The following is a 26,822-nucleotide window of genomic DNA, read 5'->3' on the forward strand; positions in this document are numbered from 1 at the left end:
GTCAAATCTTTCTAGCTGTAGTACCGTCTTAGATTACAGGCGTGCCAGGCCCTGGGCAGCTCATTGCCTTCTAGGTCGGATATCCTGTAATAACCTGTTCCTAGGACTTCTGTCACTTTGTAGGGTCCTTTCCAATTTGCAGCTAGCTTTCCTTCTCCCGACTTTTGTGTTCCGATGTCATTTCGGATTAGAATCAGGTCATGAATGGAGAAGCTTCGCTTTATTACTTTCTGATTGTATCTGAGGGCCGTTCTCCGTTTTAGGGCTTCTTCTCGAATCCGAGCTCCTTCTCGGACCTCGGGGAGGAGGTCGAGTTCTTCCCTTTGTGCCTGCGGGTTATCTTTTTCGTTGTAGAAGATGGTTCTAGGTGACCCTTCCTCTATTTCAATAGGAATCATTGCCTCCATTCCATAAGCTAGTCGGAATGGCGATTCTCCCGTTGTAGAGTGTGGGGTTGTCCGATATGCCCATAGCACCTGGGGGAGCTCTTCAGCCCATGCCCCTTTGGCTTCTTGGAGTCTTCGTTTTAACCCGGCCAAGATGACTTTATTTGCAGCTTCTGCTTGCCCATTGGCTTGTGGGTGCTCGACTGATGTGAATTGCTGTTTGATTTTTAGTTCGGTCACCAATTTCTGAAAACTTATGTCCGTGAACTGTGTTCAATTGTCTGTTGTGATGGAGTAGGGGACTCCGAACCTTGTGACAATGTTCTTGTATAGGAATTTGCGGCTTTTCTGAGCCGTGATGGTGGCTAAGGGTTCAGCTTCGATCCACTTTGTGAAGTAGTCGACCCCTACTATGAGGTATTTGACTTGCCCCGGTCCTTGTGGGAACGGGCCGAGTAGGTCGAGTCCCCATTTTGCGAAGGGCCATGGCGCAGTGATGCTGATAAGGTCTTCGGGTGGTGCCTTGTGAAAATTGGCGTGTTTTTGGCAGGGGGGCATATTTTCACAAACTCTGTTGCGTCTCTTTGCAAGGTCGGCCAGTAGAACCCGGCTCTGACTACTTTTTTGGATAGTGCCCGAGCTCCGAGATGGTTCCCACACATGCCTTCGTGGACTTCTTCGAGGACGCTCTTTGTTTCTGAGGTCGGGACGCACCTAAGGAGGGGGTTTGAGAATCCTCTTCTGTATAATACATCGTGTATTAGTGTATAATTCTGGGCGTCTTTCGTAAGTCTTTTAGCTTCCTTTCTTTCGGCGGGGAGAGTTCCCGACTTCAGGTAGCTGAGTATGGGGGTCATCCATCCTTGCTGTTGGTCGGATATATTTAGCGTTTCTTCCTCTCTTAGCACGGAGGGAGATCGTAAGGTTTCCTGGAGGAGACTTCTGTTGTTGCCTCCGGGCTTGGTGCTGGCAAGCTTTGAGAGGGCATCTGCCCGGGCATTTTGTTCCCGAGGTATGTGCTGGATCTGTATTTCTGAAAAGTGGCGTAATTGTGCCTGCGTTTGGTCCAGGTATTTCTTCATAGTTGGGTCTTTGGCCTGGTAGCTTCCATTCACTTGTGATGTGACGACCTGGGAGTCGCTGAAGATTGTGATTTTCTGGGCTCCGACCTCTTCGGCTAGTTTTAGTCCTGCTAGTAGGGCCTCGTATTCGGCTTGGTTGTTCGAAGCCTGGAACTCGAATTTTAGGGATAGTTCTATCCGCGTTCCTTGGTCGCTTTCGAGTATAACCCCCGCTCCACTTCCTGTTTTGTTTGAGGACCCGTCGACATACAGGTTCCATGAGAGTGGGGTTCCAGGGGTCTCAGTGTATTCTGCGACGAAGTCGGCTAGATACTGAGATTTTATGGCAGTCCGGGCTTCGTAGTGGAGGTCGAACTCGGACAGTTCCACCGCCCATTGTAGGATTCGTCCTGCCAGGTCTGTTTTTTGTAGGATGTGTCTCATGGGTTGGTTTGTCCGGACTTTGATGGTGTGGGCCTGAAAGTAGGGACGGAGCCTCCGAGCTGTGAACACTAGGGCGTAGGCGAATTTTTCTATTTTCTGATAGTTTAACTCGGCCCCTTGTAGTGCCTTGCTTACAAAGTATACGGGATGTTGTCCTTGGTCATTTTCTCGTATTAATGCTGAAGCGACTGCTCGATGTCTGACCGAGAGGTATAGTACGAGCTCTTCCCCTTTTAAAGGTCGGGTTAGGACTGGTGGCTGTCCTAGGAATTCCTTGAATTCTTGAAAGGCTTTTTCGCACTCCGGGGTCCACGAGAAGGGTTTCCCTTTCTTTAGGAGTGAGTAGAGAGGTAGCGATTTTATTGCTGATCCTGCCAAGAATCTTGATAGGGCGGCCAGCCTTCCATTCAGTTGTTGTACTTCTTTGACACACGTCGGGCTCTTCATATTGAGTATTGCTTGGCATTTGTCCGGGTTTGCTTCGATGCCCCTTTGAGTCAGCATGAAGCCTAAGAACTTTCCGGCTTCTGCGGCGGAGGTGCACTTCGTCGGGTTAAGTCTCATGTTGTGTTTTCTGAGGGTGCCGAAGACACTAGTGAGGTCGGTCAGCAAGTTTCTGTCTTCTTGTGTCTTTACCAGCATGTCGTCGACGTACACCTCCAGTTGTAGTCCGATGTGCTCTGAGAATACTTTGTTCATTAGCCTCTGGTAGGTTGCCCCTGCGTTCTTTAGCCCGAAGGGCATTACTACGTAGCAGTAGTTTGCCCTTGGGGTTATGAACGAGGTCTTTTCTTGGTCAGGTCCATACATCGGGATTTGGTTGTATCCCGAGTATGCGTCCATGAAGGAGAGATATCTATAGCCTGAGGCTGCGTCTACTAAGGCGTCGATGCTTGGTAGCGGATATGGGTCTTTGGGGCAGGCTTTGTTGAGATCCGTGTAGTCGACGCACATCCTCCATTTTCCATTGGGCTTTTTTACCAGGACCACGTTCGCGAGCCATAGGGGGTATTTTACTTCCCTAATGAACCCTGCATCTAGTAGTGCTTGTACTTGGTCTTCTATTGCTTGCATGCGTTCGGGCCCGAGCTTCCTGCGCCTTTGTTGGACAGGTCGGGATCCCGGGTATACTGATAACTTGTGGCACATCAGATCGGGGCTTATGCCTGGCATGTCGGAGGCTTTCCAGGCGAAGAGGTTGGAATTCTTCCTTAAGAGGTTTATGAGTTCCTCTTTTAGGCCTGCCTCGAGATTTGCCCCTATGTTTGTTATTTTTTCAGGTGTGCTCCCAATCTGGACTTTTTCGGTTTCTCCCTCTGGTTGTGGCCGAAGATCTTCTCGGGCTTGAACTCGTCCGAGTTCTATCGTGTTGATCTCTTTCCCTTTTAGGTTTAGGCTTTCGTTGTAGCATCGCCGTGCTAGTTTTTGGTCGCCCTTTAGGGTAGCGATTCCTTTTGTGGTAGGGAACTTCATACAGAGGTGTGGGGTCGAGACTATAGCTGCCAGTCTGTTTAAGGTTGGTCGCCCAATGAGGGCATTGTATGCTGAAGTGACGTCGACTACAATGTAGTCGATGCTTAATGTTTTAGATTGCTCGCCCCTTCCAAAGGTAGTGTGTAGCGAGATGTATCCTAAGGGATGGATCGGGGTGTCCCCTAGCCCAAATAGGTCGGTGGGATAGGCTTTTAGCTCTTTTTCTTCAAGTCCGAGCTTGTCGAAGGCCGCTTTGAACAGGATATCTGCTGAGCTTCCCTGGTCAATCAGGGTTCGATGTAAGTTGGCGTTTGCTAGAATAACGGTGATCACCATTGGATCGTCGTGCCCGGGTATTATCCCTTGAGCATCTTCTCGGGTAAATGAGATAGTGGGTAACTCGAGCAGGGGACTGTCTTCTCGGACATGATAGACTTCTTTGAGGTGTCTTTTTCGCGAGGATCTGGATGTTCCTCCGCCTGCGAAACCTCCATTTATCATGTGAACGTGTCTTTCAGGGGTTCGCGGGACTTGTTCGGCCCGACCTTCATTGTCTCCTCGTCTTCTCTTTCTGGTCTTTTTTCCTTTCTCTGCTATGTATCTGTCGAGCTTTCCTTCTCTGGCTAGCTTTTCTATAACATTCTTTAGGTCGTGGCAGTCGTTGGTAGAATGACCGTAGAGCTTGTGATATTCGCAGTATTCGAACCGATCTCTTCCTGCTCTCTTGTGTTTTAGAGGTCGGGGCGGTGGAATTTTTTCGGTGTGGCACACTTCTCTGTAGACGTCTACCAGGGAGACTCGGAGGGGGGTGTAGTTGTGATACTTCCGTGGTTTGTCCGAGCTGTGTTCTTCTTTCTTCTTTTGTTCCCGATCTCGATCTCGGAGTGGGTAGGTTGATTCCTTCCTAGAAGAGTCTCTTAGCTGGGAGGTTTCTTCCATGTTGATATATTTTTCTGCCCGCTCCTGCACCTCGTATAGGGAGGTCGGGTATCGTTTGGATAGGGATTGGCTAAACGGTCCCTCCTTTAGGCCGTTTGCTAGTCCCATGATGGCCGCTTCAGTGGGCAAGTGTTGTATGTCCAGGCAGGCTTTGTTGAATCGCTCCATGTATTCTCGGAGAGTTTCTTGGTTACCTTGTTTGATCCCGAGTAGACTGGGGGCATGTTTTGCCTTGTCCTTTTGAATGGAGAACCTCGTTAGGAATTTTTTGGTTAGATCTTCGAAGCTGGTGATTGATCTTGGTGGCAGTTTGTCGAACCACTTCATAGCTGACTTGGTGAGAGTGGTGGGGAAGGCTTTGCACCGAATCGCGTCAGAGGCGTCGACTAGGTACATTCTGCTTCTGAAGTTGCTGAGGTGGTGACTTGGATCGGTGGTGCCGTCGTAGAGATCCATATCGGGTGGTTTGAAGTTTCGCGGTACCTTCTCCCTCATGATCTCTTTTGTGAAGGGATCATGATTGCCTTCGGGGGTGGTGTCACGTTCTGTTCGATCTTTCAGGTTGGCCTCTATTTTCCGCAGTTTTTCTTCTAATTCTCTGCGCTTGCGAGCCTCCCTTCTCAAATCTTGTTCGGTTTCTTTTTGCCTCTTTAGGTCCTCTTCGAGTTGTTTCAGTCGGTTTTGTTGTGCCCGGACCGCTTCTAGAATTTCCGAGCTCCTTTCTCTTTCGGGATTTTGTGGATCTTTGTTTGGGGGTGATGTCTTTGGGCGATCCTGTTTGTTTCCTCCTGGAGTGCGTGGTGATAGAGGGCTGTCCGGTCATTCTCCGGTGTCAACTTCCTCCTCTTGTTCTGAAGCAGCATGGTCATTGTTGAGAGGATCGTCCGCCATGGTAAAGGGATGACTTCCAGGTTCCCCGGCAACGGCGCCAATGTTCCGAGGGTTACCTGAAACGTGTAGCTCGGTCCTCTGGCAAGACCCGAGATGGGGGTTCCGTGACCCGAGCTTGATGCGCTGAGCGGCGGGTGGTGGTACCTGCAATGACACTCCGATGCTTAAGTTAGCACGGGTCCAAGCAGATATGTGTAGAATATAGAATGTCTGTTATACCTGGGTGCTCCAGTGTATTTATAGTAGTTGGCCGTGATCTTCCCTGGATAAGATATTCTTATCTTTATCTTATCTTTTGGGGGTTTTTTCCCTATCTTTGTGGAACCGCCTTTCCTAGGCCGTTTCGGCCTTTAGGTTTTTGGGCTTCGTTCCTTTTGATGGGCCTTCTTTAGCTTATTTGTCCGAGGTCCGACCTCAGGCGTGGGCCTTGGAACAAGGTCGGACCTGCTATGGACTTACCGAGTTTGGGGAGCTCGGTCAGGGTATGAACACAGCTCATCAACAATTCACACAGAGGACATATCAACACCCCCACAACAACACCTCTCATCCTCCCACCTCTAATCCCAATTTACCATCAATTGATGATAGACTCTCTAAGCTTGAAACCTTACTTAAAGGAGTATGCAAGAACGTCAGAAACAGTAAGGTATTTCGAGAGGAAGTGCAGTCAAACATGCAGAATCAGAATGCTGCCATCAAGAAACTGGAGACACAAATTGGTTATCTATTCGAGCAGCTTTCTAACCACAACTTCTACAATAATAACAATTCAAGCAAAGAGGAGGAGTGTCAAGCTATAACACTTAGGAGTGGGAAGGAACTTAAGGAACTCTCCCAAAAACCACAAGAAGAAGGCTCAACTGAAAAGGAAGAAGAGCAAGATGGAGTTAAAACTCCCACTTCAAGTCCACAAAAAGAAAAAGGGATGCCAAAACTGAACATCTCAAGAGCTCCATATCCTCAGCAGTTGAAGAAAAAGGAAGATGACAACCAGTTCGTGAGATTCTTGGAAATCTTTAAGAAACTACAAATCAACATACCCTTTGCTGAAGCAATAGAACAAATGATACTCTATGCCAAGTTCCTGAAGGAGCTGATGACTAAGAAGAGAAGCTGGAAGAACAATGAGACTGTTGATATCAGGGCATCCTGGCTAGTTTTACTAGCCATTTTTTGTATGCTTTAGGTTGGTTTCATGCATTTTCTTAGGCAATAAGCAAGTATTTGGATGAGAATTATATGCATGCCTTGATTCAATCAAACATTGTTAAATATGTGCATTTTCATGAGATTTATGCAAGAATTGTTTGATGTTATGAATGATGCAAAATCTTGTGATTTAGCAAGGCTTTGATGCATGTGTTTGGTTGATGATAGGTGAAGCAAGCAGCCCTGGAGAGTGAACAAAGAGGAGTTGCACGTTGCCAACTTGCACTTCAACTAGAGTGTTCATCAACAACGCCCAACAATGTAAGGCAGCCCTGGAGAAGCACATTTGGGCGTTGCCAACTTGGAGAAAGGGTGAGTGTTTGAAGGCAACGCCAAGCAGCCCTGAGGAGCTTCGAGGGCGTTGCCAACGTGAGAAGTATAGGCGTTGTTCAAGGCAACACTGAGCTAGAAGAACTTGGGCCAGGGAGGAGCTTGAGCACGTTGCCAACGTGCTACTTCATTGGAATGTTTAGAGGCAACGCCAGGGAGGAAAGCTTGGTAGGCAGCAAGCCTTGGATCTCCATCCATCGAGCACGTTGCCAACGCCACTCTTCATTGGCGTGTTTGACAACAACTCAAGCCAACGTTGCCAACGCCAGGAACAAGGGACGTGTTCTTTGGCAACGCACACAAGCAAGCTTGGCCCAAGAGGAAGAGAAGCTGGCGTTGCCAACGCCAGGAAAATAGGCGTGTTCAATGACAACGCCAAGCAACAAACATGGAGCCTTGAGGAAGGCTCGAGCACGTTGCCAACTTGGGATTCATTGGCGTGTGTAGTGGCAACGCTAGGAAGCAAGCATGGAGCAAGGGGGCAGGGGCTGGCACGTTGCCAACGTGCTGAAAAGAAGGAGTGTTCATCAACAACGCAGCAACCCTGGCAGCTTGACCTTGCTCTCTTCCATGGAGTATATCTTGCGTTGTAGACTTTCAAATGATGCACTCTCAACGGCATTGAAAAGTAGACATCCAGAGCTTTCCAACCATATATCATAGTATGGGGTTGACATTTGTTTAAAGCTTCAAAAGCGGGCTTCATTTAGAGCTTCAGAATCTGAAGGCGTTGGCAACTTGGAAATACAAAGGCGTTTTTGCCAAAAACGCCTGCGATTTTAGCAGCCTGACCTTTCCCTCTTCAATGGAGCATAACTTGAGCCACATAGATCCAAATGGAGTGATTCCAGTTGCGTTGGAAAGCTGACATTCAGAGCTTTTCAACCATATATAATAGTCTATAGTGAAGAATGAAATGGAATCTTGAATCAGAGTCATCTTTAGGTCCCAAAAACAAGAAAATGAGGTTGAAATTCAAGGCAGCATGAATGAGCCAAGAGAGGAGGGTCGAACACGTTGCCAGGGCCAAAATGAACTGGCGTGTTTCTTGGCAACTCTAGCAACAACGCCCAGGCCAAGAAATTTGGGCTAGGGACGTTGTTGAGCACGTTATTGGTGGCGTGTTTGACAAAAACGCCCAACCAGGGCAGCCTGACCTTGCCCTCTTCAATGGAGCATAACTTGAGCTAGGAAAGTCTAAATGAACTGATTCCAGTGGCATTGGAAAGTAGACATCAAGAGCTTTCCAATGATATATCATAGTTCATATTTAGGCAAAGGATTGAAGCTCAAAGTTCAGGCAACATCAAGCATAAAAAGTGAAGAATGAAGAACAAGCAAGTGTTTGGCAACAACTTGGGTAACAACGCCCAAGGACCATGTTCCACTCCCAGGAAATTGCCATGCACGTTGCCAACATGCATTTGTACTGGCGTGTTTGCTAGTAACGCCCTCATTGGGCCAAAGCAGTGAAAATGAGCCCTGTTTGACAAGAATTCCTTCATGAAGCTAATCCAACCTCAAGCAAGCAAAGCCCACAAATCTCAACCAATCAAGACCACAAAAATCATCTAGAATAGTTGATTTTCATTTAATTGTAATTTGCTTTTAATTTCATTTCAATTTGTAATTTAGGAAAGCCTATATAAAGGCCATAGTTTCATAGAATTAAAAGTTTTTTTTTGGATTGGAGGGGGACGGAGGAGACCAATTTGAAATTCTGTGGATTGGCACACTCCATTGAGAGTGGGTCTTCGGACCCCTCCCCTTCATACACTCTTCTTCACTTCCCCTTCTCTTCTTCCTTAGTAGTAGTGTAGTTTAATTTGTAGTTTTCATCTATGAATTCTTGAATTCTCAATTTCTGTTTTGAAGTCTCACTCTTTATTTTCATGCACTTTAGTTTCATGCAATTTAGTTTTCAATTGGAGCTATGATTCACTAAACCTCACTTTCATTAGGGGGAAGAGCTCTGCTTGTTTGAATGAATTGATAAATCTTCTTCTCCTTCTCAATTCAAGTGGTTAATCCAAGAGGATACTCTTGTTCTTCAAAGATTCAATCACCATCGAGAGAGGGATTAATCTATATGAATTGTGTGGTGAATTTAAGAAATGAACCACATAGTTCAGTTTAGAGTTCATCCTTTCATAATCTCCTTAATCAATACACTTTGGTTGGTATGTGAGATGTAACCTCCCTTGGTTGAGATTCTGGAAATTATGTGGCTTGGATTAGAAATTGAGCTTCATCTCTTCTCATGAACAATTAGATCACGAGAGTGGCAATTGGTTATGTTGAGAGAAATTGGATCACCAAGAGATTGGGATTCAATTACCCACTTGCCATGGATCTATACCCATGATTGAGAAGGAATTGATCAACATCAATTCATGAGAATTTGCATCTCCGATCCCTAATGATTCTCTCTATCATTAATTCTTCTTTTGCTCTTAGTGTTTGAATACCCATTGCCCAATTCCCTTCTACACTCTTGCAATTTATTATTCTTGTCATTTACATTCTGTTTCTTTATTTCTTGCTATTTACTCTTTTGCTCTTTAGAATTCAGCACTCTATTTTCTTGCAATTTACTTTTGATGTCATTTAAGTTTCTTGTAATTTAAGTTTTCATTATTTACTTTCGGTCATTTTAATTGCTTTCCTTACTTTACTTCTTAAATTTTCCTGTCATTTGATTCCTTGCAATTTCTTTTAAGCATTCAAATCTCATGAAATCAAAACCATGTTTGCTTGACTAAATCCACCATTTAACTAAAGTTGCTTAATCTACCAATCTCCGTGGGATCGACCTCACTCTTAGGGAGTTTTATTACTTGATACGACCCGGTATACTTGCTGGTTGTACGTGAAATCTTAATTTTTACGTATCAAGTTTTTGGCGCCGTTGCCGGGGATTGGAAAAGATTGACAATGATTAAGTGGATGGTAGTTTAGATTAAGCATTTTCTTTTTTTTTGCTTTGTACAGTTCTTTTAATTTTTTTTGATTTTCTTTTTGACACTAAGGTGTTTGAGTTATTGCCTCACTAAGAAATTCTTCTCTCTGACATGAATTTCAATTTTATTTGGTGTGGTGTTTTACAAAATTCAAATGGAGTTCAACTCATCTTGTGATCAAACAAACTTTCTGGGATATCACCCATCACCACCAATCTCTAATGGTGGCTGGGAATATCACCAAGAAAATGCAAATTCTGAGCATTCCAATCCATGGAGATATGCTTCAGAACCACAAGATGAGCAAGAGAATCATATGGGATATTTCTCACCACCACAAAATGATTCAAATCATTATTCTAATGGTGGCTGGGAGTATCGCCAAGAAATTGCAAATTCTGAGCACTCCAATCCGTGGAGATTTGCTCCAGAGCCACAAATTGATCAAGCTAATCACATGAGATGTTGTCCAGAACCACAAAATGATTTATGTCATTACCCTCATGTTGTTTCGGCATATCAACAAGAGTGTGAACAATCAAGTGAAATGAATTTCCTCCCAGAGCCACAAAGTGAACCATGCTGTTATGACATTGACACAAACTATGGCTGGGAAGGGAATTTTAATTCTCCAAATGCTATTCATCAAGAGACATCATCTCTTGATTATGCTTTCAACAAATTCATGCAAGATCCCTCCCAAGGACCACAAGATTGTCCATACTATGATGATTTCAACAATTCTTCAAGTTGTGCCTGGGAGGAGCAAAACCAGAAAGCATTTGAGAGCCCATATTCCACTTATCAAGAGCCATCACCTCTTAATTGTCCAACCTCACCTCCAAATTTTTCATATCAAAATTCTTCACCATTTGAGTTTGCCTCAACACAAAATTCCTTCCAAAATTCATACAATTCAATTCATCAACCACAAAATTCATTTCACTATACAGAAAACTCATTTCAAAATTCACAAAATTCATTTCACAACTCACAAAACTCCTTCCATACTCCCCAAAATGACTACACCACAACACATCCATATCCACAAAATTACTCTAAACCTTCATCTTTGGAGCTAGTAGTTGAGGATCACCTTCAATGGTCTAGAGAATTATTAGAATCGTGGAAAGAACAAGAAATCCTCTGCAAGAAGATGGATGGGCACTTAGGGAAAATAAGGAAACACTTAGGATTGCCAAATATTGAGGATGAAAACCAATTTGTAAAGGAGGAATTGGAAGAGCAAAAAAAAGAGGCTCTTATGCCAAGTGAAATCCCAATGAAGAATGAGGTGGTTGAGAATGAAATTGAACTTGAGGTGATAAAGGAACATGAACATTCACAACCCTCACAAACTTCCCTTGAATCGGTGATCGAAAAATATGAAGAGGAGATGAAGAAATCTTGGGAAGAACAACAAACATCTTCCATGAAAGAGCTATTAAAGCAAATGTTGAGTGTAAAAGAGGAAGTGGAAGAACAAGAAAGTGAGGAAGACATTCAAGAGAAGTCACACTCAAGTGAAGCAGAGAAGTACACAGAGGAAGAGCTCATTGAACCAGTATTGTACGGAACTCTTGATGAAAAGAAGACTCCAACAATCACACAACCACCAAGACTTGGATTCAAGAAAGTGAAGGCAATTAACAAAAGCACCAAGAAGAGGATTGTGACTAAGCTACCAAGGACAATATTCATGAAGAAAAAAGGGTCAACCACAAGCAATCCTCCCCATGATCCAGCAAGCAAGCTCAATCAAGCCATTAACAAAAGAAAGTTTGCTGAGGAGAGGCCAAGACAGGGGACACTAGCTGAATCTTCTCCCCCCTTAAAGTCATTCCTATTAACAAACTGGAAGAAGAGGAAGAAAGTGAACAACATGTCAACCATAGGTATAATTTCTCTTATCTGCTTTGTTTTCGTTCTTTGTTTTATTTAAATTCAATAAATTGGCATATGGTTACATTTTAAGTTTGGTGTTGCCTTGCAACAAATTGTTTTCAATCTTTTTGGATGATTGCATCAAATAAAAAATGAAAGTGACACACCAAGATTCTATGTTTGGTGTGCCATTTATTTTCTATGCAATTTATTCAAGCAACACTACTTGTCTGCATAATCATAATACCTCTGCAGCTTTAGTTTTCTCTTTTGATTTGACACTTTTGCATTCTACTTGCTTTAGTTATTTTTCTATCTTTAAATGCTTTCATTTAGTTTGCTTATTAACTGTTTTTGTTAATACATTACCAAGAGATCCTTATTCATGACAGATTCTTAGCTTGGTGATTGTATTTAACATACAACAGTTTCATTTGCTTAGTTTTAATTCAAATAAATTGACATATGATTGCATTCTAAGTTTGGTGTTGCTATGCAACAAAATTTGTTTTCAATCTTTACTGGATACTTGCATTAATTCCAAGTGAAAGTGTCACACTAAGTTTGGTGTGCCACTTATCTTTTATGCAATGTATTGTGCTCACCTTCTTAAGTTTGCAATCAAAATGTCTCTGTCTCTTGTGCCTTAATTGTTATCTTTAATTTTGCTTACTTGAAACACATGTGCTATTAATGTTTCATTGTGTAAGACATTCATGATCTATCTTAGCCCCATAGCCACGGTTCTAATTGTTGCTTGAGGACAAGCAATCATTCTAAGTTTGGTGTGGGAAGGGAAAGAAAAGGAGGAAATGGACAACAATAGAGAAGATAAATTACAAGGTTGTAAAGTTCTTTTTCCTCTCATTTGTTTCCAGCACTTTAAATTGCTTGATTGCCTTATTAACTTCTTTATATGCATGTGTGGTATGAATAAGCATAGCTTGAATTTTGATTTGCAATATGTTGCTGTGGCATTATGACTACCAACTTGAGTTTTGTGAATACAAAAGCAAAAAAAAAAAAGCATCATGATCATAAACAAACAAGGAATTAAAGAAGAACTAAGCATGTGCATACAAGTATTGAAAGGCTAGTATGTTTGATTGTTGCTCAAGTACATTAGATTTTATTTAATTGAAGTTTTCATCTAGGACATTTTGTGAAATCTTTTGAAAATCATGAAAACCTTGAAGAAGCAAATGCAATTAAGGCAAGAAAAGAAAAAGGGAAAGAATGAGAAAGCTGAAGGCTCTGAGTACCAATGACAATTTCATTGTTATGTACTTGTGATGTTTATGTATCAAGTAAAATGCTTGAAAACAAAACACTTAGAAGTCAAGGCTAGGCTCAAGTGCAAAAGCACTCCCTCAAAGCTCAAGGTTCTGAGCATCAATGATTAGAGAGTCAAGAAAAGAAAAGAAAAAATAATCCTAATGAAGTCCTCTAATTAAATGCTTGTGGTGCTTATGTATCAAGTGGTAATACTTGAAAACAAAGCATTTAGAATCGTAGCTTTGTTATTAACTCATGGGGCAAAGCACCCAAAAGGAGAAGCTAATAAGAAAAATCAAAAGCTTGTTTCAAGGAAGAATTATAAGAAAAAGATTTCATAAAGTGAGCTAGATAGAAGCATCAATCATTTACATTTCTTTTGTGATTGTAGCATACATAGAAAACTAGCTTGCCATGAACATTAACTTGCTATTCTTCTAACCTTGGATTGTTAATCTCTATTGCATGATTCTTTTCTTGCTTGAGGACAAGCAAGGTTTAAGTTTGGTGTTGTGATGTCAGGGCATCCTGGCTAGTTTTACTAGCCATTTTTTGTATGCTTTAGGTTGGTTTCATGCATTTTCTTAGGCAATAAGCAAGTATTTGGATGAGAATTATATGCATGCCTTGATTCAATCAAACATTGTTAAATATGTGCATTTTCATGAGATTTATGCAAGAATTGTTTGATGTTATGAATGATGCAAAATCTTGTGATTTAGCAAGGCTTTGATGCATGTGTTTGGTTGATGATAGGTGAAGCAAGCAGCCCTGGAGAGTGAACAAAGAGGAGTTGCACGTTGCCAACTTGCACTTCAACTAGAGTGTTCATCAACAACGCCCAACAATGTAAGGCAGCCCTGGAGAAGCACATTTGGGCGTTGCCAACTTGGAGAAAGGGTGAGTGTTTGAAGGCAACGCCAAGCAGCCCTGAGGAGCTTCGAGGGCGTTGCCAAAGTGAGAAGTATAGGCGTTGTTCAAGGCAACGCTGAGCTAGAAGAACTTGGGCCAGGGAGGAGCTTGAGCACGTTGCCAACGTGCTACTTCATTGGAATGTTTAGAGGCAACGCCAGGGAGGAAAGCTTGGTAGGCAGCAAGCCTTGGATCTCCATCCATCGAGCACGTTGCCAACGCCACTCTTCATTGGCGTGTTTGACAACAACTCAAGCCAACGTTGCCAACGCCAGGAACAAGGGACGTGTTCTTTGGCAACGCACACAAGCAAGCTTGGCCCAAGAGGAAGAGAAGCTGGCGTTGCCAACGCCAGGAAAATAGGCGTGTTCAATGACAACGCCAAGCAACAAACATGGAGCCTTGAGGAAGGCTCGAGCACGTTGCCAACTTGGGATTCATTGGCGTGTGTAGTGGCAACGCTAGGAAGCAAGCATGGAGCAAGGGGGCAGGGGCTGGCACGTTGCCAACGTGCTGAAAAGAAGGAGTGTTCATCAACAACGCAGCAACCCTGGCAGCTTGACCTTGCTCTCTTCCATGGAGTATATCTTGCGTTGTAGACTTTCAAATGATGCACTCTCAACGGCATTGAAAAGTAGACATCCAGAGCTTTCCAACCATATATCATAGTATGGGGTTGACATTTGTTTAAAGCTTCAAAAGCGGCTTCATTTAGAGCTTCAGAATCTGAAGGCGTTGGCAACTTGGAAATACAAAGGCGTTTTTGCCAAAAACGCCTGCGATTTTAGCAGCCTGACCTTTCCCTCTTCAATGGAGCATAACTTGAGCCACAAAGATCCAAATTGAGTGATTCCAGTTGCGTTGGAAAGCTGACATTCAGAGCTTTTCAACCATATATAATAGTCTATAGTGAAGCATGAAATGGAAGCTTGAATCAGAGTCATCTTTAGGTCCCAAAAACAAGAAAATGAGGTTGAAATTCAAGGCAGCATGAATGAGCCAAGAGAGGAGGGTCGAACACGTTGCCAGGGCCAAAATGAACTGGCGTGTTCCTTGGCAACTCCAGCAACAACGCCCAGGCCAAGAAATTTGGGCTAGGGGCGTTGTTGAGCACGTTATTGGTGGCGTGTTTGACAAAAACGCCCAACCAGGGCAGCCTGACCTTGCCCTCTTCAATGGAGCATAACTTGAGCTAGGAAAGTCCAAATGAACGGATTCCAGTGGCATTGGAAAGTAGACATCAAGAGCTTTCCAATGATATATCATAGTTCATATTTAGGCAAAGGATTGAAACTCAAAGTTCAGGCAACATCAAGCATAAAAAGTGAAGAATGAAGAACAAGCAAGTGTTTGGCAACAACTTGGGTAACAACGCCCAAGGACCATGTTCCACTCCCAAGAAATTGCCATGCACGTTGCCAACATGCATTTGTACTGGCGTGTTTGCTAGTAACGCCCTCATTGGGCCAAAGCAGTGAAAATGAGCCCTGTTTGACAAGAATTCCTTCATGAAGCTAATCCAACCTCAAGCAAGCAAAGCCCACAAATCTCAACCAATCAAGACCACAAAAATCATCTAGAATAGTTGATTTTCATTTAATTGTAATTTGCTTTTAATTTCATTTCAATTTGTAATTTAGGAAAGCCTATATAAAGGCCATAGTTTCATAGAATTAAAAGTTTTTTTTTGGATTGGAGGGGGACGGAGGAGACCAATTTGAAATTCTGTGGATTGGCACACTCCATTGAGAGTGGGTCTTCGGACCCCTCCCCTTCATACACTCTTCTTCACTTCCCCTTCTCTTCTTCCTTAGTAGTAGTGTAGTTTAATTTGTAGTTTTCATCTATGAATTCTTGAATTCTCAATTTCTGTTTTGAAGTCTCACTCTTTATTTTCATGCACTTTAGTTTCATGCAATTTAGTTTTCAATTGGAGCTATGATTCACTAAACCTCACTTTCATTAGGGGGAAGAGCTCTGCTTGTTTGAATGAATTGATAAATCTTCTTCTCCTTCTCAATTCAAGTGGTTAATCCAAGAGGATACTCTTGTTCTTCAAAGATTCAATCACCATCGAGAGAGGGATTAATCTATATGAATTGTGTGGTGAATTTAAGAAATGAACCACATAGTTCAGTTTAGAGTTCATCCTTTCATAATCTCCTTAATCAATACACTTTGGTTGGTATGTGAGATGTAACCTCCCTTGGTTGAGATTCTGGAAATTATGTGGCTTGGATTAGAAATTGAGCTTCATCTCTTCTTATGAACAATTAGATCACGAGAGTGGCAATTGGTTATGTTGAGAGAAATTGGATCACCAAGAGATTGGGATTCAATTACCCACTTGCCATGGATTTATACCCATGATTGAGAAGGAATTGATCAACATCAATTCATGAGAATTTGCATCTCCGATCCCTAATGATTCTCTCTATCATTAATTCTTCTTTTGCTCTTAGTGTTTGAATACCCATTGCCCAATTCCCTTCTACACTCTTGCAATTTATTATTCTTGTCATTTACATTCTGTTTCTTTATTTCTTGCTATTTACTCTTTTGCTCTTTAGAATTCAGCACTCTATTTTCTTGCAATTTACTTTTGATGTCATTTAAGTTTCTTGCAATTTAAGTTTTCATTATTTACTTTCGGTCATTTTAATTGCTTTCCTTACTTTACTTCTTAAATTTTCCTGTCATTTTATTCCTTGCAATTTCTTTTAAGCATTCAAATCTCATGAAATCAAAACCATGTTTGCTTGACTAAATCCACCATTTAACTAAAGTTGCTTAATCTACCAATCTCCGTGGGATCGACCTCACTCTTAGTGAGTTTTATTACTTGATACGACCCGGTATACTTGCTGGTTGTACGTGAAATCTTAATTTTTACGTATCAAGTTTTTGGCGCCGTTGCCGGGGATTGGAAAAGATTGACAATGATTAAGTGAATGGTAGTTTAGATTAAGCATTTTCTTTTTTTTTTGCTTTGTACAGTTCTTTTAATTTTTTTTGATTTTCTTTTTGACACTAAGGTGTTTGAGTTATTGCCTCACTAAGAAATTCTTCTCTCTGACATGAATTTCAATTTTATTTGGTGTGGTGTTTTACAAAATTCAAATGGAGTTCAACTCATCTTGTGATCAAACAAACTTTCTGGGATATCACCCATCACCACCAATCTCTAATGGTGGCTGGGAATATCACCAAGAAAATGCAAATTCTGAGCACTCCAATCCATGGAGATATGCTTCAGAACCACAAGATGAGCAAGAGAATCATATGGGATATTTCTCACCACCACAAAATGATTCAAGTCATTATTCTAATGGTGGCTGGGAGTATCGCCAAGAAATTGCAAATTCTGAGCACTCCAATCCGTGGAGATTTGCTCCAGAGCCACAAATTGATCAAGCTAATCACATGAGATGTTGTCCAGAACCACAAAATGATTTATGTCATTACCCTCATGTTGTTTCGGCATATCAACAAGAGTGTGAACAATCAAGTGAAATGAATTTCCTCCCAGAGCCACAAAGTGAACCATGCTGTTATGACATTGACACAAACTATGGCTGGGAAGGGAATTTTAATTCTCCAAATGCTATTCATCAAGAGACATCATCTCTTGATTATGCTTTCAACAAATTCATGCAAGATCCCTCCCAAGGACCACAAGATTGTCCATACTATGATGATTTCAACAATTCTTCAAGTTGTGCTTGGGAGGAGCAAAACCAGAAAGCATTTGAGAGCCCATATTCCACTTATCAAGAGCCATCACCTCTTAATTGTCCAACCTCACCTCCAAATTTTTCATATCAAAATTCTTCACCATTTGAGTTTGCCTCAACACAAAATTCCTTCCAAAATTCATACAATTCAATTCATCAACCACAAAATTCATTTCACTATACAGAAAACTCATTTCAAAATTCACAAAATTCATTTCACAACTCACAAAACTCCTTCTATACTCCCCAAAATGACTACACCACAACACATCCATATCCACAAAATTACTCTAAACCTTCATCTTTGGAGCTAGTAGTTGAGGATCACCTTCAATGGTCTAGAGAATTATTAGAATCGTGGAAAGAACAAGAAATCCTCTGCAAGAAGATGGATGGGCACTTAGGGAAAATAAGGAAACACTTAGGATTGCCAAATATTGAGGATGAAAACCAATTTGTAAAGGAGGAATTGGAAGAGCAAAAAAAAGAGGCTCTTATGCCAAGTGAAATCCCAATGAAGAATGAGGTGGTTGAGAATGAAATTGAACTTGAGGTGATAAAGGAACATGAACATTCACAACCCTCACAAACTTCCCTTGAATCGGTGATCGAAAAATATGAAGAGGAGATGAAGAAATCTTGGGAAGAACAACAAACATCTTCCATGAAAGAGCTATTAAAGCAAATGTTGAGTGTAAAAGAGGAAGTGGAAGAACAAGAAAGTGAGGAAGACATTCAAGAGAAGTCACACTCAAGTGAAGCAGAGAAGTACACAGAGGAAGAGCTCATTGAACCAGTATTGTACGGAACTCTTGATGAAAAGAAGACTCCAACAATCACACAACCACCAAGACTTGGATTCAAGAAAGTGAAGGCAATTAACAAAAGCACCAAGAAGAGGATTGTGACTAAGCTACCAAGGACAATATTCATGAAGAAAAAAGGGTCAACCACAAGCAATCCTCCCCATGATCCAGCAAGCAAGCTCAATCAAGCCATTAACAAAAGAAAGTTTGCTGAGGAGAGGCCAAGACAGGGGACACTAGCTGAATCTTCTCCCCCCTTAAAGTCATTCCTATTAACAAACTGGAAGAAGAGGAAGAAAGTGAACAACATGTCAACCATAGGTATAATTTCTCTTATCTGCTTTGTTTTCGTTCTTTGTTTTATTTAAATTCAATAAATTGGCATATGGTTACATTTTAAGTTTGGTGTTGCCTTGCAACAAATTGTTTTCAATCTTTTTGGATGATTGCATCAAATAAAAAATGAAAGTGACACACCAAGATTCTATGTTTGGTGTGCCATTTATTTTCTATGCAATTTATTCAAGCAACACTACTTGTCTGCATAATCATAATACCTCTGCAGCTTTAGTTTTCTCTTTTGATTTGACACTTTTGCATTCTACTTGCTTTAGTTATTTTTCTATCTTTAAATGCTTTCATTTAGTTTGCTTATTAACTGTTTTTGTTAATACATTACCAAGAGATCCTTATTCATGACAGATTCTTAGCTTGGTGATTGTATTTAACATACAACAGTTTCATTTGCTTAGTTTTAATTCAAATAAATTGACATATGATTGCATTCTAAGTTTGGTGTTGCTATGCAACAAAATTTGTTTCCAATCTTTACTAGATACTTGCATTAATTCCAAGTGAAAGTGTCACACTAAGTTTGGTGTGCCACTTATCTTTTATGCAATGTATTGTGCTCACCTTCTTAAGTTTGCAATCAAAATGTCTCTGTCTCTTGTGCCTTAATTGTTATCTTTAATTTTGCTTACTTGAAACACATGTGCTATTAATGTTTCATTGTGTAAGACATTCATGATCTATCTTAGCCCCAAAGCCACAGTTCTAATTATTGCTTGAGGACAAGCAATCATTCTAAGTTTGGTGTGGGAAGGGAAAGAAAAGGAGGAAAAGGACAACAATAGAGAAGATAAATTACAAGGTTGTAAAGTTCTTTTTCCTCTCATTTGTTTCCAGCACTTTAAATTGCATGATTGCCTTATTAACTTCTTTATATGCATGTGTGGTATGAATAAGCATAGCTTGAATTTTGATTTGCAATATGTTGCTGTGGCATTATGACTACCAATTTGAGTTTTGTGAATACAAAAGCAAAAAAAAAAAAAGCATCATGATCATAAACAAACAAGGAATTAAAGAAGAACTAAGCATGTGCATACAAGTATTGGAAGGCTAGTATGTTTGATTGTTGCTCAAGTACATTAGATTTTATTTAATTGAAGTTTTCATCTAGGACATTTTGTGAAATCTTTTGAAAATCATGAAAACCTTGAAGAAGCAAATGCAATTAAGGCAAGAAAAGAAAAAGGGAAAGAATGAGAAAGCTGAAGGCTCTGAGTACCAATGACAATTTCATTGTTATGTACTTGTGATGTTTATGTATCAAGTAAAATGCTTGAAAACAAAACACTTAGAAGTCAAGGCTAGGCTCAAGTGCAAAAGCATTCCCTCAAAGCTCAAGGTTCTGAGCATCAATGATTAGAGAGTCAAGAAAAGAAAAAAAAATAATCCTAATGAAGTCCTCTAATTAAATGCTTGTGGTGCTTATGTATCAAGTGGTAATACTTGAAAACAAAGCATTTAGAATCGTAGCTTTGTTATTAACTCATGGGGCAAAGCACCCAAAAGGAGAAGCTAATAAGAAAAATCAAAAGCTTGTTTCAAGGAAGAATTATAAGAAAAAGATTTCATAAAGTGAGCTAGATAGAAGCATCAATCATTTACATTTCTTTTGTGATTGTAGCATACATAGAAAACTAGCTTGCCATGAACATTAACTTGCTATTCTTCTAACCTTGGATTGTTAATCTCTATTGCATGATTCTTTTCTTGCTTGAGGACAAGCAAGGTTTAAGTTTGGTGTTGTGATGTCAGGGCATCCTGGCTAGTTTTACTAGCCATTTTTTGTATGCTTTAGGTTGGTTTCATGCATTTTCTTAGGCAATAAGCAAGTATTTGGATGAGAATTATATGCATGCCTTGATTCAATCAAACATTGTTAAATATGTGCATTTTCATGAGATTTATGCAAGAATTGTTTGATGTTATGAATGATGCAAAATCTTGTGATTTAGCAAGGCTTTGATGCATGTGTTTGGTTGATGATAGGTGAAGCAAGCAGCCCTGGAGAGTGAACAAAGAGGAGTTGCACGTTGCCAACTTGCACTTCAACTAGAGTGTTCATCAACAACGCCCAACAATGTAAGGCAGCCCTGGAGAAGCACATTTGGGCGTTGCCAACTTGGAGAAAGGGTGAGTGTTTGAAGGCAACGCCAAGCAGCCCTGAGGAGCTTCGAGGGCGTTGCCAAAGTGAGAAGTATAGGCGTTGTTCAAGGCAACGCTGAGCTAGAAGAACTTGGGCCAGGGAGGAGCTTGAGCACGTTGCCAACGTGCTACTTCATTGGAATGTTTAGAGGCAACGCCAGGGAGGAAAGCTTGGTAGGCAGCAAGCCTTGGATCTCCATCCATCGAGCACGTTGCCAACGCCACTCTTCATTGGCGTGTTTGACAACAACTCAAGCCAACATTGCCAACGCCAGGAACAAGGGACGTGTTCTTTGGCAACGCACACAAGCAAGCTTGGCCCAAGAGGAAGAGAAGCTGGCGTTGCCAACGCCAGGAAAATAGGCGTGTTCAATGACAACGCCAAGCAACAAACATGGAGCCTTGAGGAAGGCTCGAGCACGTTGCCAACTTGGGATTCATTGGCGTGTGTAGTGGCAACGCTAGGAAGCAAGCATGGAGCAAGGGGGCAGGGGCTGGCACGTTGCCAACGTGCTGAAAAGAAGGAGTGTTCATCAACAACGCAGCAACCCTGGCAGCTTGACCTTGCTCTCTTCCATGGAGTATATCTTGCGTTGTAGACTTTCAAATGATGCACTCTCAACGGCATTGAAAAGTAGACATCCAGAGCTTTCCAACCATATATCATAGTATGGGGTTGACATTTGTTTAAAGCTTCAAAAGCGGCTTCATTTAGAGCTTCAGAATCTGAAGGCGTTGGCAACTTGGAAATACAAAGGCGTTTTTGCCAAAAACGCCTGCGATTTTAGCAGCCTGACCTTTCCCTCTTCAATGGAGCATAACTTGAGCCACAGAGATCCAAATTGAGTGATTCCAGTTGCGTTGGAAAGCTGACATTCAGAGCTTTTCAACCATATATAATAGTCTATAGTGAAGCATGAAATGGAAGCTTGAATCAGAGTCATCTTTAGGTCCCAAAAACAAGAAAATGAGGTTGAAATTCAAGGCAGCATGAATGAGCCAAGAGAGGAGGGTCGAACACGTTGCCAGGGCCAAAATGAACTGGCGTGTTCCTTGGCAACTCCAGCAACAACGCCCAGGCCAAGAAATTTGGGCTAGGGGCGTTGTTGAGCACGTTATTGGTGGCGTGTTTGACAAAAACGCCCAACCAGGGCAGCCTGACCTTGCCCTCTTCAATGGAGCATAACTTGAGCTAGGAAAGTCCAAATGAACTGATTCCAGTGGCATTGGAAAGTAGACATCAAGAGCTTTCCAATGATATATCATAGTTCATATTTAGGCAAAGGATTGAAGCTCAAAGTTCAGGCAACATCAAGCATAAAAAGTGAAGAATGAAGAACAAGCAAGTGTTTGGCAACAACTTGGGTAACAACGCCCAAGGACCATGTTCCACTCCCAGAAAATTGCCATGCACGTTGCCAACATGCATTTGTACTGGCGTGTTTGCTAGTAACGCCCTCATTGGGCCAAAACAGTGAAAATGAGCCCTGTTTGACAAGAATTCCTTCATGAAGCTAATCCAACCTCAAGCAAGCAAAGCCCACAAATCTCAACCAATCAAGGCCACAAAAATCATCTAGAATAGTTGATTTTCATTTAATTGTAATTTGCTTTTAATTTCATTTCAATTTGTAATTTAGGAAAGCCTATATAAAGGCCATAGTTTCATAGAATTAAAAGTTTTTTTTTGGATTGGAGGGGGACGGAGGAGACCAATTTGAAATTCTGTGGATTGGCACACTCCATTGAGAGTGGGTCTTCGGACCCCTCCCTTTCATACACTCTTCTTCACTTCCCCTTCTCTTCTTCCTTAGTAGTAGTGTAGTTTAATTTGTAGTTTTCATCTATGAATTCTTGAATTCTCAATTTCTGTTTTGAAGTCTCACTCTTTATTTTCATGCACTTTAGTTTCATGCAATTTAGTTTTCAATTGGAGCTATGATTCACTAAACCTCACTTTCATTAGGGGGAAGAGCTCTGCTTGTTTGAATGAATTGATAAATCTTCTTCTCCTTCTCAATTCAAGTGGTTAATCCAAGAAGATACTCTTGTTCTTCAAAGATTCAATCACCATCGAGAGAGGGATTAATCTATATGAATTGTGTGGTGAATTTAAGAAATGAACCACATAGTTCAGTTTAGAGTTCATCCTTTCATAATCTCCTTAATCAATACACTTTGGTTGGTATGTGAGATGTAACCTCCCTTGGTTGAGATTCTGGAAATTATGTGGCTTGGATTAGAAATTGAGCTTCATCTCTTCTCATGAACAATTAGATCACGAGAGTGGCAATTGGTTATGTTGAGAGAAATTGGATCACCAAGAGATTGGGATTCAATTACCCACTTGCCATGGATCTATACCCATGATTGAGAAGGAATTGATCAACATCAATTCATGAGAATTTGCATCTCCGATTCCTAATGATTCTCTCTATCATTAATTCTTCTTTTGCTCTTAGTGTTTGAATACCCATTGCCCAATTCCCTTCTACACTCTTGCAATTTATTATTCTTGTCATTTACATTCTGTTTCTTTATTTCTTGCTATTTACTCTTTTGCTCTTTAGAATTCAGCACTCTATGTTCTTGCAATTTACTTTTGATGTCATTTAAGTTTCTTGCAATTTAAGTTTTCATTATTTACTTTCGGTCATTTTAATTGCTTTCCTTACTTTACTTCTTAAATTTTCCTGTCATTTGATTCCTTGCAATTTCTTTTAAGCATTCAAATCTCATGAAATCAAAACCATGTTTGCTTGACTAAATCCACCATTTAACTAAAGTTGCTTAATCTACCAATCTCCGTGGGATCGACCTCACTCTTAGTGAGTTTTATTACTTGATACGACCCGGTATACTTGCTGGTTGTACGTGAAATCTTAATTTTTACGTATCAACTGTGATACTAACTGAAGAATGTATTGCCATCATCCAGCACAAACTACCCCAGAAGTTGAAGGATCTTGGGAGCTTTCAGATCCCTTGTATTATAGGGGAAATCACAGTAGAGAAGGCCCTTTGTGACTTAGGAGCCAGCATCAATTTGATGTCAGTAGCAATGATGAGGAAGATAAAGATCGAGGAGGCTAAACCAACAAAAATGGCCTTACAACTGGCAGATCGATCGTTCAAATTCCCTCATGGCATAGTAGAGGATTTGTTGGTGAAAGTAGGAGACTTCATATTCCCGGTAGATTTTGTAGTGTTGGACATGCAAGAGGAAGCAAAAACCTCCATTATTCTGGGAAGGCCGTTCTTAGCCACTGCTGGAGCTATCATTGATGTCCAGAAAGGTGATCTTACCTTGAGATTACACAATGAAAAGATGACATTCAATGTGTTCAAGGCCATGAGTTACCCACCAGAACAATTAGGGGAATGCATGAGGATAGACGCGCTTGAAGAAGAAGTGCATGAGTGTTTCAAAGAAGAAGAGCATGAAGAGCCCGAGAGATCAATGGAGGAGGAGTATATACCAAGTGAGGAGGTTGTCACAGCAGAGAGTCACGTTCAAGATGCACCACAGGAAGAGACTGAAAAGTCAGAAGCACCCAAGGTTGAACTTAAAGCATTGCCACCCACTCTTAAATATGCATACCTAGGAGAAAATGAAAACTACCCAGTGATTATAAGCTCGTGCCTCAGCCAAGATCAAGAGGATGAACTGCTCAAGGTGCTACGGGAGCAAAGAACGCCATTGGATGGACCCTTGCTGACCTGAAGGGAATCAGTTCAGCTATATGCATGAATAAAATACTGTTGGAAGATGATGCAAAACTATCCATTCAATCCCAAAGGAGGCTGAACCCAATCATGAAGGAAGTGGTACAGAAAGAGGTTATGAAGCTTTGGCAAGGAGGAATAATATACCCGATCTCAGATAGCCCTTGGGTCAGCCCCGTGCATGTTGTGCCCAAGAAGGGAGGAATCACTGTGGTTCCAAATGAGAGGAACGAACTGAAACCTACAAGAACCGTCACAGGATGGCGGATGTGCATTTACTATCGGAAACTCAATGAAGCCACACGAAAGGATCATTTTCCTCTCCCATTCATGGATCAGATGTTGGAAAGACTCACAGGGCATGCTTATTACTGTTTTCTTGATGGTTATTCAGGATATAACCAAATAGTAGTTGATCCTAGAGACCAAGAGAAAACTTCATTTACCTGTCCATATGGAGTGTTTGCCTATAGGTGCGTGCCATTTGGACTATGTAATGCACCTGCGACTTTCCAACGCTGCATGCTTTCTATATTCTCAGATATGATAGAGAAATTCATTGAGGTTTTTATGGATGATTTCTTGGTATTTGGAGATTCTTTTACTAGTTGCTTGAATCACCTGACCTTGGTATTGAAAAGATGCCAAGAGACCAATTTGGTCTTGAACTAGGAGAAATGTCACTTTATGGTGACAGGAGGAATAGTTCTTGGCCATAAGATTTCTAACCAAGGAATCAAAGTGGACAGAGCTAAAGTAGAACTTATTGAAAAGCTCCCTCCACCCAGTGATGTCAAGGCAATTAGAAGCTTTTTAAGGCATGTTGGTTTTTACAGAAGATTTATTAAAGATTTTTCAAAAATAGCTAAGCCCTTGAGTAATCTCCTTGTATCAGATACACCATTCATCTTCGATGAAACCTGCATGTTGGCATTTGAGCATTTGAAAGAAAGATTATCCTCTGCCTCTATCATCTCCCCACCTGATTGGAACTTACCCTTTGAATTGATGTGTGATGCATCTGACTTTGCAGTAGGGGCAGTGTTAGGGCAGAGGAAAAATAACTTAGTCTATGTCATATACTATGCTAGCAAGGTCCTCAATGATGCTCAAAGAAATTATACCACTACTGAAAAGGAATTGCTAGCCATAGTTTTTGCATTTGACAAGTTTAGATCATATCTCATTGGTGCTAAAGTAATTGTTTTTACAGATCACACAGCACTTAAATATTTATTTGCCAAGCAAGAATCAAAACCAAGACTAATAAGATGGATTTTATTATTGCAGGAGTTTGATATTGAAATCAGAGACAAGAAAGGAGTGGAGAACAAGGTGGCAGATCACCTATCCAGGATTCCTCATGAGGAAGGGGAAACACATGATATGAGTGTGAACGAGCTCTTCCCTGATGAGCAGTTAATGAGAGTTAACAAAGCTCCATGGTTTGCAGACATTGCCAACTTAAAGGCAACTGGAGCTCTACCTCCAGGGATCAATAAACATCAAAAGAGGAAGCTCATGAATGATGCAAAATACTTTGTCTGGGATGAGCCTTATCTTTTCAAGAAGTGTTCAGATGGAATCCTTAGAAGATGTGTTTCAGAAGAGGAAGGACGAGAAGTACTATGGAATTGCCACGGCTCATGCTATGGAGGCCACTTTGGAGGGGACAGGACTGCAGCAAAGGTGTTACAAAGTGGATTCTTTTGGCCCACCCTTTTCAAGGATGCCAAAGAATTGGTAAGGAGTTGCAATGAATGTCAGAGATCTGGGAACTTGCCCAAAAGAAATGCCATGCCACAGAATTTCATTTTGGAACTAGAAGTATTTGATGTGTGGGGAATAGATTTCATGGGACCATTCCCAACCTCATATGTAAACAAGTACATCTTGGTAGCAGTGGATTATGTGTCCAAATGGGTAGAGGCCATTGCAACCCCAACAAATGACAACAAAGTGGTCATGAACTTCCTCAGGAAGAATATTTTCAGCCGGTTTGGAGTCCCAGGAGCCCTCATCAGTGATGGAGGGAGCCATTTTTGTAACAAACCACTAGAGACTCTTCTCCTACGATATGGGGTGAAACACAAGGTAGCCACACCTTACCATCCCCAAACAAGTGGACAAACAGAGATATCCAACAGAGAGCTAAAGAGAATTCTGGAGAAGACTGTAGGTGCATCAAGAAAAGATTGGGCGAAGAAGCTGGATGATGCTCTTTGGGCATACAGGACCGCATTCAAAACACCACTGGGAATGTCCCCATATCAACTGGTTTATGGGAAAGCTT

At 41.4% G+C, this 26,822-nt stretch overlaps 1 protein-coding gene across 1 annotated transcript; it reads left to right on the top strand.

Annotated features, from left to right (window-relative positions):
• Positions 1–5,870: 5,870 nt before the first annotated feature.
• On the top strand, positions 5,871–24,527 carry LOC130934122 (uncharacterized). Its single transcript, XM_057863712.1, has 2 exons — positions 5,871–6,341; positions 23,742–24,527. Exons 1-2 carry the CDS (start codon positions 5,871–5,873, stop codon positions 24,525–24,527), a joined length of 1,257 nt encoding a protein of 418 aa, XP_057719695.1.
• Positions 24,528–26,822: the final 2,295 nt, after the last annotated feature.

The sequence above is a fragment of the Arachis stenosperma genome, chromosome 6 (assembly GCF_014773155.1).
Source record: "Arachis stenosperma cultivar V10309 chromosome 6, arast.V10309.gnm1.PFL2, whole genome shotgun sequence".
Classification (NCBI taxonomy): Eukaryota; Viridiplantae; Streptophyta; class Magnoliopsida; order Fabales; family Fabaceae; genus Arachis; species Arachis stenosperma.

Coding starts and splice junctions, on each gene's coding strand:
- LOC130934122 (XM_057863712.1), top strand. CDS start 5,871: ATGCAGAATCAGAATGCTGCCATCAAGAAACTGGAGACACAAATTGGT. Junction 6,342..23,741: donor ATGAGACTGTTGATATCAGG/GCATCCTGGCTA, acceptor GCCATCATCCAG/CACAAACTACCCCAGAAGTT.